The 12,215-nt window shown below is 35.8% G+C and overlaps 1 protein-coding gene across 2 annotated transcripts; it reads right to left on the bottom strand.

Moving 5' to 3' along the window:
- Positions 1–1,620: 1,620 nt before the first annotated feature.
- On the bottom strand, positions 1,621–11,724 carry LOC113225995 (trichoplein keratin filament-binding protein). 2 transcript variants are annotated; one of them, XM_026458493.1, is made up of 9 exons: positions 11,612–11,724; positions 10,440–10,657; positions 9,877–9,987; positions 9,199–9,381; positions 6,765–6,909; positions 5,627–5,914; positions 4,271–4,432; positions 2,368–2,559; positions 1,621–2,179 (listed from the first exon to the last, which is right to left on the bottom strand). In XM_026458493.1, exons 2-9 carry the CDS (start codon positions 10,652–10,654, stop codon positions 1,979–1,981), a joined length of 1,497 nt encoding a protein of 498 aa, XP_026314278.1. In that variant the 5' UTR covers positions 10,655–10,657; positions 11,612–11,724; the 3' UTR covers positions 1,621–1,978. The 2 variants fall into 2 exon arrangements, with proteins under 2 accessions (XP_026314278.1, XP_026314277.1); XM_026458492.1 differs by lacking the exon at positions 11,612–11,724 and adding an exon at positions 11,481–11,500.
- Positions 11,725–12,215: the final 491 nt, after the last annotated feature.

The raw sequence follows: 12,215 nt of genomic DNA, 5'->3' as shown, positions 1-12,215 counted from the left end.
GAGAAAACCGCTGTATTCTATAGGTATTTTATATAATATGATGACCAATGACTTTTGTTTTATGTCTACTGAACTAAATAGAACACGTATACTATATGATATACATTTTTGAAATGGCTTTAATTTCGTTTGTAAAAGAGTAAATTTTGAAATAAAGCCAGTGTCCCTGCCACTCGACCCAAGCAAAATGAACCGTATTATTACGGGAAAAATTTGAATTCGAGATAAGGTAGCACAGACCCTTAAGCATTAATTAATTTATCTTTCTAAATATGAGAAGTGATCTGTACCTCTACCACGAGTTTACTATGACAATTGTCGCTAGGGACCGCGTAAATTGCTTCACAATTTTGTATGGCAAATTATACAGCGCCTCTAGCGGTCACAAGAAGAAACAACATTTTGTATACAAACAGTTTATGCGGTCGCTAGCGATAACTGTAAAGGCCCATTTAGATGGAGAGAGTTTCTCGCACGCTTCGTGAGAAAACTCGTAGGCGATTATCGTAATCAATAATCGTCATAAGATTATCGTATCATAATGTTTACATTCAGGCAAGAACTAAAATCTCGCCTACGATTATGTCATACGAGATTCGCAAGCAACTTAATCGCCTCCTCGACTGTTTACACAGAGAAATATGTAATAAGATTCTTGCTTACGTGTTTTCGACTTGTCTAAACACGATCTCGTATGACATTTTTTCAAGTTCATACGATTATCGTACAAATCGGTTCGAATCGTTTTGAGCGCGAGAATCGCCATTCAAGTTCAGTGATTACTGCGGTATTGATTATGGACATATCGAAATGACGCAAAAATCATTCAAATTTGGAACTGCTGATAATATTAAGTTCATTGCATTTTTCTTTTTCAAATTTTGTAACATTTCTTAATCCAATTTTTTTTTCGTTCTCGTTTCATTAATTCTTATCTTAGAAAAGCAGTGATAATCAAAACACCCTCGCGCACTGTTCTCGTGGTAGAAACGGCTGGCACAGAAACTCGAAATACGATTTTTGCTTTCGAGTTCTGTTTACACGGAGACGTTCAATATTGAAAGGCGAGGCGATTATCACTCACGTGAACAGTCGATAATCGCAAATGTTTAGACGAGGAAAGTTTTTTATATTCTTGCGATAATCGTATCTTCGAGACGATAAACTCTCTCCATCTAAATGGGCCTTAACTGTAATCGCATTACAGACACAGGTATGCCCTTTGTGTACATTATAGTGAAAGTATTCTATGTAAGCATATCACACCCCTCGTGGAAGAATGGCTAAAGTGGAGTTAAGTCAAACATGTTTATTGCTCCATTAGATACAGAAAAATATAACCCACATCGTCTCCAATTCTTGTAACTCTATCTACAATATTATTCGACAGCGTTACAAGAATTGAAGAGAAGGTGGATATACATGTTTGAGGTAACTTCACTTCACGCCATTCTTCCATGAAGGGTGCGATATGGTAATAGAAAAACACGTTTCTTACGAACCTAAAATATCATATGGCATACTTACTTGGGCCTGAAGTATGTAATTATATTTAGTTTTAATGTAATTTAATGTAAATGGGAGTTTAGCGCTTTTCCCATTACAATTTGTTGAGTCAGGGGGTTAATGGAATTGACCCAGGACGCAAGACTTTTGAAATAAAATAGTGAATGTACAGATACATAGAATAAATTAATTAATAACTTAATTGTTTAGTAGAGTGTCGTGTCTTTTTTCCAAATCTGTAGAATATTTCTTAATATTTTGAAAATTTGCATATAGCTTTTTTGTATGTCAGTTTACAAGTATTTGAGCTCGTGTAATTTTACATTAATACACAATTTAACGGGAAATTGAGAAACCACATTTCTCGATATTAGATTATAGCTCGTTGAGAGTAGTTGAACATGACCAAACTTTTAAGGCCAAATAACCAGGGAATAGATTTTGAGTTGGGAGTTCAAAAAAAAAGTTGTGCTTAATGGTCAGTGTTCCATGAATGCGCACTGCCACACCGCTGCATTTTGGCGATCTCGCGTCGAACCGACCGCTCTCGGTCCATGGCCGCTCTGAGTTCCTGTTCCCTGGTTGCTGAAGCCTCTAACTGCTGCTGCTGCATGCGGAGACTGTTCAATTGCGATTGCAGCGCTGTTATCGCTGATGTTGACGCGTTCGTCAACTGAAAAAAAAATAGTTTAATTTTATGCTATATCATAATCATAATAATATAAATTTTGGTGTGGCCAAATGTTTGCGGATGCGTGTGTTGATGATTTTTACGCAATCATGCGCAAAAAACAACAAGAAGAAGAAGAAGAAGAAGAAGAAGAAGAAGAACTATTAGTCTTTATTATCTAACACACTCACTTGTGTCTCCCTCTCCTTGGCTTTGACTTCCTGGTGGAAGTTATCCATCTGGTCGACGATCTTCTCTCGTTCGAGGACGTTTTCCCTCTGCATCTGTCTGTTAATTTCTATCTTTTCTTCGATTTGTCGCTTTAATACCGATAACACTTCGTTCATAAGGTTACAACGGGCTTCCCGTTCTTTTGCCCATTGCTGAAAAAGCAAATAAATAATACATTTTTCACTTCTCATGCTGTAAAAATACGTCATTATAGCCTAACGTAGCGGGAGTAAAGTGCATCCTTTGTGCTAGTTTTAGTTCCGTGCCTTTTTCGCATAGACGATGGCGCACTATTATTAACGCGGGTTAGTGCATTTGTTGTATCTGTGTCTGGTTGGACAAAAAAAATACCGCCATCTTCAGAATTTTGGTTCGTAATTTTGTTGTAGAGCGTAATCTGTTGAATTTTTTTCTTGAAATCGAAGTGAAAAGTAAAGTTTTCACCTTGAGACTGAATCCAATATATAAACCCTCGGAGTAACAGACAAGGCTCGGGTGTCTAACTACATCAGCCCCCGTAGCATGGCTACGCATGATAGTCGCGACGCGCGTGATAAAATTGAAATAAGCGCGCGCTATTGGCTATCTAAATTAGATCTGATTGAGACTGCCAAAAGCGCGCGTTTATTGCAATTTTATCACGCGGTTCGCGACTATCATGCGTAGCCATGCTACGGGGACAGGTCTATATTGACTCTAGGTCTAGGTAGGTCTAGATTGTCTTAGTTCCCGATGAAAAATATACTATAAAAATACTGGTATATTTAGCAATTAACACTTCTAGGCAGAATGTCCACTTCATGCTGAAACGCAGCAGAGCTTTAGTTGCAGTCATCGAGTATATAACCAGAAATAGAGACGAAATGTTATTTAATTTGTTTGAAAACTATTCTGCCATATCATTACTGTGACAACTGCGCTACGATTGGCCAGCCCGAATTCCAAACAATTGACGGGCGTCGTCAATTGTTTCACTTCAAACTGACCAGTTCAACTTGAGCTTTGCTATAATGGACACAAATCGCAAAATGTTTTGCTGTTTTTCCCCACACCACCCAATGGAACAGCACGCCATTGTTACAGATATTATCTTTATTACAATAAATACAGAATATTTTTGGAATATACGGAAACGTACACACAGATCAGTTGTTGGCGATGTCTATATTTCAGTGCAAACGAGAGTTGATATTTATAAGTGATGTATCACTTATGAGTAGACATCGGATTATATGCATTTGCATGTTTGCATATGCAAACGCATATAATGCTATTTTTATAGCGTTATTGCATATTTTGGTACTTTTTCATTGACAGTGCTTATTTTAGTATTTATACGTTTAGTATTCATAAGTTATGAGTTACCAGGAATGTATGAGCCTTATTTCGTCTCTATTTCTGGTCATATACTCGATGGTTGCAGTCATCGAGTACATTCTCGATGGTTGCAGTAGAGCTCTATGTGAAGGAATTCGTCCAGGGAAGTACTTACTACGGGCACATCCGACTTGTCAATTTATGTCTCAGTGTAACGGGCGCGAGTGGCAGATCTTTGCTATTTAAAATTTTGAGTGACACTGCTACGGACAGGCGTGTCGCACAACTTGCTTGTCCCGTTACTTGATATCATATAAAATGTAGGACGCCCTCAAACTTGTGGTTAATAAACTATCTCCAGGAAACACATTCTTGCTCTTTCATTCATTCGGTACATACATAGCACCTAACTCCTTCACAAAATCTATTTAAATACAGCCAAACCATTCTCGCCCTTAAACTTAAACATAAGGTCGATATTCCCACTGAACGACTGAGCCCGAACCGCCAATAACTATCTACTTAAGATAGAGAGACAATTATTACCTTGTCCTGTTTCTCGTTAATCTGTCTGGCTTCTCCGTCGTACATAGCATCAATATTTCGTTGTCTAAGCCGCTCCTTCTCTCTGTACTCTTCTAACTCTTTTAGTGCTGCGTCTAATACGCGTTTGTATGTGGACGGTTTTTCTTTGTCGGTCTCGTAGTCCTAGGAAGCATATATTGGTAATGTTGCATATAATAATGTATTAGTGAGCCATCCAATGATTATGAACCAACTCGGTTCATAATCATTGGAGTGTATCTGGGAAATACATGAGTGTGAAACATGTCTAAAGACAAGCCATATAAGCATTGTATAATAAGAAGTATAACTCCATACGAATGTAGCAGCACCGTGTGTATGTGTGCACACCCGCCGCGCGTCATTTACGGACGTGTACATTCGCATAATCTTGCGGTGCACGCACTATTCATTATAGAATTGAAGTGTCCGCTCGGTGTTTAAAATATATTTCAAATTAATTTGAAACATATATATATTTTATCTACGCACATATCATAAACCCTGTATGATGTGTTCAAAACCCGCAAATTACGACCAGCATAAAGATAAATTGTTTTGTTAGAACAAATTTCTTATCTATGAAATAGTAGATTGTACAAAAAATTCACATGTTACTTGATATTGAACGATATGATAGTAGGGACCTCATAGAGAGTTTATAATATGTGTATAGATAAAGCAGTGTATGTACATGTACATGTACATAAGTAGGAATTAAAACACGAGCGTGGGTGTATGAAACGAGCCGATAGGCGAGCTTCATAAAAACATCACACAAGTCTTTCATTATATAACAATCACATAAACTACTATTACAGCTGTAACGTTGTATAGTGTGTATTTTTTAAATGGGACTGTATGGGGTCTTATGAACCTTTAAGTCTTTTTGTGATTATAATTTTGGCAGTCAATTATTTGGTCAGCGCAGTTCATTTTTATGTTGCCCATAAAAATGAATAAAATTGGTTAATATATATTTTTAATGTTGATCGACTCAGTTTCATGTAAGGATCATTTCATTGTATGAGACGAAAAAAATCTGGACAGCAGAAGTTGGTATCATAAAATGTTTTTTCATACAAAATTAATAACAACGTAATGCTCCCATTACTGCGTTTCGGTTCAGAAGGGTAAGGGTAAGGACTTGTCAACTTATGTCTCCGGGGGACGGGCGCAGTAGCAGTGCCCATAAGATCTTTATGATTTAAAGCTCTGAATGGCACTGCAACTGTTATGCATAGGCTTGTCGCTTACCACCAGGCGCACTATTTGTTCATCCCGTCACTTGGTATTATAAAAAAAACTATAATAACAATCCACATATTACATTCCTACCTTCATCACCGCTCTCTTAATCTTTTCCAACATAACCAAATCCAATTCAATTTCCTTCAAAACACACAACACCATTTTCTTTAGCTTATACTTATGCAGACCCATATTAATAATAGTGGCATCTCTTTCTGACACAAGCTTTGCATATTCTCGTTCTCTTTCACACGATATGAAGTGAAGCTCGTCAAGTATCAATATTTCCCTTTCTTCTTGCTTACGAAGTCGTTTGACTATTGTTTCTTTCTCGCTCAGTTCTGCTATTTGGCCTTCTAGGCTGTTTCGAAGCTCCTGGAATTTAGAAGGTACTATAAGAATAGAAAGTATAAAAGATCATCTCTTAGTATGACTGCCTCATCCTTACCATACAGATCAACTAACCAGTCACGCCGCGTTCCAATTAACCGGTAACTAATAATTATAGATACAAAGACCGAACAATCCCTGAAATTAGCCTGCTATACTCCGTCCAACGATTTATTTAAATTTAACACATATGCATGCCTCTAAAGTTCCGTAGTTATTGACATACAACCATAGACAAAGAAATGCAATACTTCCTAGATTCTTTTTTTTTTATTAATGAAACGACGTGCGATATTTATCGAGCCAACAAATTATATAACGAAGATTATTCAAGTTGATAAATTTTGGTACCTGTATAATAAGTTATAATGAAATGAAATAAATTATAAATAATTATAATAAATTCTTACTGTTTATTATAATGAATCCGTCAGATCCTTCTCCTTATGAACGGGAACCATCACTTGAATCCTCATTAACATTAATTATTAATTCTTGAGTACACAAATTGTCAAACGCAACATCAGCATTAAAATCAGACATCTTCTTTTTGGAAACCGCTCACATACACGATTAAAACTTCGTCATAAACAAAGTCGATTGTTATAATAAATCGAATCGGAAAAGCATTAGGATATCACTAATTGATTAGAAATCGAGGTGTCACCACTTGATTAAATTATTGGACGGAGTATAAGTTTAATAAATTGACTGCATGTTTGCAGTTAATGCGTGAAGCCTGTTATCAACTTCATGCAGTCGAGGTCTCGGACAACGACCTCACACATTAACATCAATTCAGCACAAACTAGTCACTAGTCTATGAGTTCATTACCTTAACCTGCAGTTGTTTTTCTCGCAACTTCTGTTCCTCCAGCTCGATCTGCCGCCGAAGCGCTTCATCTCGTTCTTGTAGTATCTTACGCGTTTCTTCATCGTCTTTTCTTTTTTGAATCTCTTTTTCTACTATTTGCTCTGTCCTGGAGAACATCAATACAATTCGATACATCAATACAATTCGATTCAATATTGTTTATTGTTTCGAATGTGAAGCATTATTGCGTTCCGGTTTTTAAGGGTGGATACGTGGAACTTGTCAACTTATGTCTTAAGGCGACGTGCGCAGTGACAGTGTCCCTCGAAAGTTCTGAGTTACACTGCAACTGTTATGGGTTGGGACGTCGTTTACCACCAAGCGCAAGACTGGTTCATCCCGTCACTTAATATTATTACAAAAGGAACTAAATAATTGTAAGTTTTTCATAAAAAAAAAAACAGGCCAAAAGTTCGTGGTTTTACATCTGTTTCCAAAAAAACCAAACGAATTGAGAACCTCCTCTTTTTTATTGGTTAACAATAGTAGAAGTTATACCTTTAGTGATTGTGGCATTGAATTAAAAACAACAAGACTCAACCCCCAGCACGTTGTAGAGTTTTAAAGAACTAGTTCAACTCATAAAAAAATATTTATGTCTTCAGTGTAAACATATAGTGTCCAAGAGCAGTCATTAATTTATGAAAGCTTGGAGATTTCATATATTTACATCACATATACAAGCCGTATATTTGAAAGTGAGACATATTCGTACATGTCATAGTAAATCATGTTACACCTTTACATAGACTAAAATAAAATTTGGATATGGGATAGAACAAAAAATAAGTCAACAAATGTGTTTTGAAGTGTACATTGGAATAAACCGATTCCCTTTACGCTTGATTTCGAGTGCAATGGGAATACTACCAAGCGACCGCCGGTGAGACAGCAACAATAACAATGACTTCACATCTCCCTTCCTACTTAGAACCGACAAAGCACCTCATTTCTCTAGAAATTAAAAACCACAGAGTAATAAGAGATATAAAAACTAAGTTACTCAGTAGTAAGTTACAAAAAATCTGTTATCGAAATGATTACGTTTTAGTTTATGCTAATTATTTTTTACTTCTGAGCTATCGTCGAAATGTTTTACGTACTAAAAAAAAGATAAGTTTATGATTTAGTAACTGGTTATAATTTAATAAGAATTGAGGTTTTTGGCGTAGTTAAAAATATGAAATCAAATTACTTACAATGATTGACTTTTTAGTTATTTACAGTTTATTTAACCTTACGCGATACGGAGCTGGTGTTCAAAATGTCCACTGTTGTCCACAATACAATGCACAGTCTAGCACGTCGTAGTAAATTTTGTTTTAAATTGTTCAACACAAACACATTTTGTGTCACAGTATAAAATGTTGAGATAATCCTTTCATGCAACACTTCGACAGTTCACCTCCTCCGCGTTAACTTCGATTTGGGAACATTTCAATAGCGCGCCTCACACTATCACCAGTTATTGCGTAAAGTAGCACCATCTCAGTCAATTCGACGTTAGAATAAATATCCATTTTGCGAGAGGCGCGTTCGCCGGGATGCAGCCATCGGGCGAGCGGAAGTACAAATAATGTACATGTCTTCAATAGGCCAAGGTCGCGCGTGCACTGTCTCTCCAAACAGCAATTTCGCAAATACGCCCGCGCCCCCACCCCCGCTCGCCGTTTCGTCGGAGCAATAATAGTGATGTGCATAGATTTCGATAACTAATGTTGTTCACAAATAGTAGTCGATAAAAAAAATAAAAAAAATTTTTGTAAAGAAAAATAAATTCATTAGTTTATTATTTCTTCGGGTTCAGAATCAGGAATATAACGCACTCTATAAGTATGTCCCACTTTCAAATATACATCCAATATATATATGCACAAGTTAAAATAATTGATCAAGGTAATATGTAGCACAAACAACACCGAGCTTTTGTCAGTGAAACACTCATCAAAGTGCACAAGCACGGAGATTATACCACATCCTTCTGTTTACTTAAAGTCTAGAGTAGTCACATGGCGTCTTTTAGCAGCGATGCAAACGCGCGTTCATGACGTTATAGGCGCTTGCACCGATGCAAACGCGCGACTGCATCGGTACAAACGCGCGATTGCATCAATACAAAGTTCCCAAGTGTAGCGACGGAATCGCGCGTTTGTATCGATGCAGTCGCGCGTGTGTGACCGCTCTAACAAACCAGTTTTATTAGCACTGTGTAATAATGGTAATGACGAGAGGGGCAAATGCGAACTGCTATTATAAACTCCAACCGAGAGGACCACCAGTAAGATGGGCTGATGGTACTGAAATAACAGAAGGTCCTCCTCTCAATCAAAATAAGCGGCAGTAGAATAGAGGGAGGTAACCCTGTGTTAATGACGAAAGGATATAAACTACTCACCAAGCAGATTTAAGCTTTCCATTAGCTATATAAGAGCTGGCAGCTCTGATCTCGGGCTGTCTCAATCTCCATGCGTGGTGTAGCCTTAACTCCGCTTCATGGCGACGTAGCTGCTCTTCTTTTTCTATGATGCCCTGGTTTATCTCTTTAAGAGTTGACGTGGGCACGTTGTTTAGGTATGATCTGAAAATTTATTATTATGAAATATTATGGTAGTGACTAAACACAATAAAGAATTATATTTTTTTTTCATAATTATCATATGAATTAAATTAAGAACACAATAATAAATGCAACTGTCTAAATAAATATATAATAAGAAATTTGATATGAAATGATTTTTAATTTGTATAAGATATGGTTAAATCAAAGCTTACAAACAAGTTACTAATTAGTACAGCATATCTTCGCATATCTCAAACATACATTACTCAAAGGTATTAAGTTTTTAATATGTGCCACAGGGCTATAAATTTATTAAATATATTCTCAAAATTCTTTGACATTATAAAAATAATTTTAAAAAACCCTTTTTCCCAGTTTTCTAAACATTTAATTTGTCGGCAATTCTTTCAAATTATTCAATATTTTATTAAATATGTTAATAATGTAATAGCAATTTCTTTGAAATAGTGCAGTCTGAGGACAATTTAATACTTTAAAAAAGTGTATTCTTACCCATTTTTAAAAAACTTAGGCTGAGCAGCCAATGCCTTTAATTCCTGTTGATACTGCATGTTCTCTTGGAAAAACATCAATTCTAACTTCTTTCTACGCTCTTCTAGTTGGCTGTAATAACAATAACAACCAAATTAAAATTGGTAATAGATATGTAGTAATAGTTTTTACATTATACACCTACACCAAGTAATAATCTAGAGCATGAGTTCTCACTGGACTCCAAAACTTGCCCTATTTACGAGTTGAAGTCCATTCAAAAAGTTTTGTAAATTCTCTCTAACAAGGACATTATAAAATATGTTCTTAATGAAATATAGCAAGTAACATTAAGGCGCCTTTCAATTAGACGCTCACGGAAGTGATGCAGTGGCGCATCTTTGGCGCGGCTGACGAGCCACTATCATTCATACAATATCTGGAAAAGCAGTCGCCTATTACCCGTGCCGTAACAATTAGGTCACAGTACCGTCACTGCAATACTTCTATAAGCGTTAAATTTGAAAGCGCCCTAATAATTAAATGCTGTAACAAATCAAAATGCAAATAGAAATTATACTTACGCAGCTTTAATCTTTCTTTCACTTAGCAATTCGGCTTCTTTATTAGCTCTCTCATAATACCCCTGTGTAGTCCATTGTTCATGATGTTTTGACTTAGCTGTACTAAGTTCAAAATAACTGGCCACTTTCTTCTGTTCTTCTGATTTACGTAACTCATTATCACGTCTCTGGGCGGCTAGCTCTTGCAAGAGCCATGCTGGGCGGGGACGGGACATTTTCTGTGAAGATGTTTTATCTATACTGCAGATGTTGGCAATTGGTTGGTATGATGCACTGCTAACATGACAACAAAGATTTGAATGTTTGTTTAGTCATTATCAGTATTTGTGTTTATAATATCCTCATATACAATGCACATACAATAACATTAAAAATGCAATGTAAAGAGCAGCTAAAACCATGCCTATGATCTCTGCGCCACAACCGTGACTGGAAATCTATACAGGCACTATTATTATTATTAAGGAGCTTTCACCCACCCATCCTACTCACTTTCACCCACCTATCCATCTAGATGCAGCGTTGGGTAAAGATGTGCAGATGAATTCTAGTGTCTCTCAATAACACAACTACTACTAGATCGAAGAATAAAATTCATTTAAAATGTCAGCATAATTATTATTGTGAATATATCTACTGATCCAATAAATAAATCACAGTTTTAATAAAATAATTTTAATAGTAAGCAAATAATTTTATTTGTGTGGAGTATTTTTTTCAAATGCATTCAACTTATTTTGTTGTAAGTAAATAAAAAGGATCAAATAATGAGATGAAATATATATATATAATACCTTTGAACATACAATTTAAGCCAGAATTATTATGTAAAACTACACAAAAAACACACAGCATTATCACATGCTCCAAAAACAATTGTAAGAATTCTAAAATCAGTTAATATTAAAAATGGAGGTACTTCTCCACCACAAGTAATACTCACTATATTAACCAAGTATTGACAGAACTTACAACATGCTGTAAAAGAAAGTAAATAAACAAATAAGTAAATCGCGTAAACTTTCAAACCACAAAACTAACCGATTGTTTCACCATCCAACTGGGCAATTCAAAACTGTGTACAAAGACTATAACTAAACAATACTACAACAAAGTTTGTACCGAAAAATCACAACAAAATGACTCATAGTTTGTAGAATCAATACACAAACCTCTTTGCTTGACTGCACACCTTCAATTGTCGTACAAAAATGAATCAGTACATACTTGTATGTTGCCGTTCGCGTAGGCGTTTAAACGGCCAATAATTGGCACACATGAGGTCATACAGACATTTCAATTTACTTCCTAAAGTGTTTTATTTATTACCCGCCAACCATTGACTTACATATAATTGTAAGTCAATGCCGCCAACACACAATTTTCGAAAACAAGTGAAGTGCGTTTATATAATGTCTTAATGTCTAAGTGACAGTTGCTTAGCAACGGGTTTTTGGCTTAGGATACTTGTTATTAAGATAATTTATAGCACTTACAATCTTGGAGCCTTGGAGCGAATAATCTGCTTATAATCAACCAAGTCGTAAGAGCTTAATTTGTTTATTAATAACTTAACCAAACATTAAAAATGTAAAAGTGTAAGATACAACTTCAATATATGATTTTAAAAACATTTCCATAAAAATCTAATTAAAAGACTGGCTGTGTTATTTATTTATTTATAAATTCAGAAAATTTATTTCTTAAATTGTTCCTACCAGGAAACGAATACGAGACGACATCGTTGTTATTTATTGCAAATAATGTTATTACATA

The sequence above is a fragment of the Hyposmocoma kahamanoa genome, unplaced genomic scaffold, assembly GCF_003589595.1.
Source record: "Hyposmocoma kahamanoa isolate Upper Pololo Valley unplaced genomic scaffold, ASM358959v1 180, whole genome shotgun sequence".
Lineage (NCBI taxonomy): Eukaryota > Metazoa > Arthropoda > Insecta > Lepidoptera > Cosmopterigidae > Hyposmocoma > Hyposmocoma kahamanoa.
This window is presented reverse-complemented; position numbering and strand designations above follow the sequence as displayed.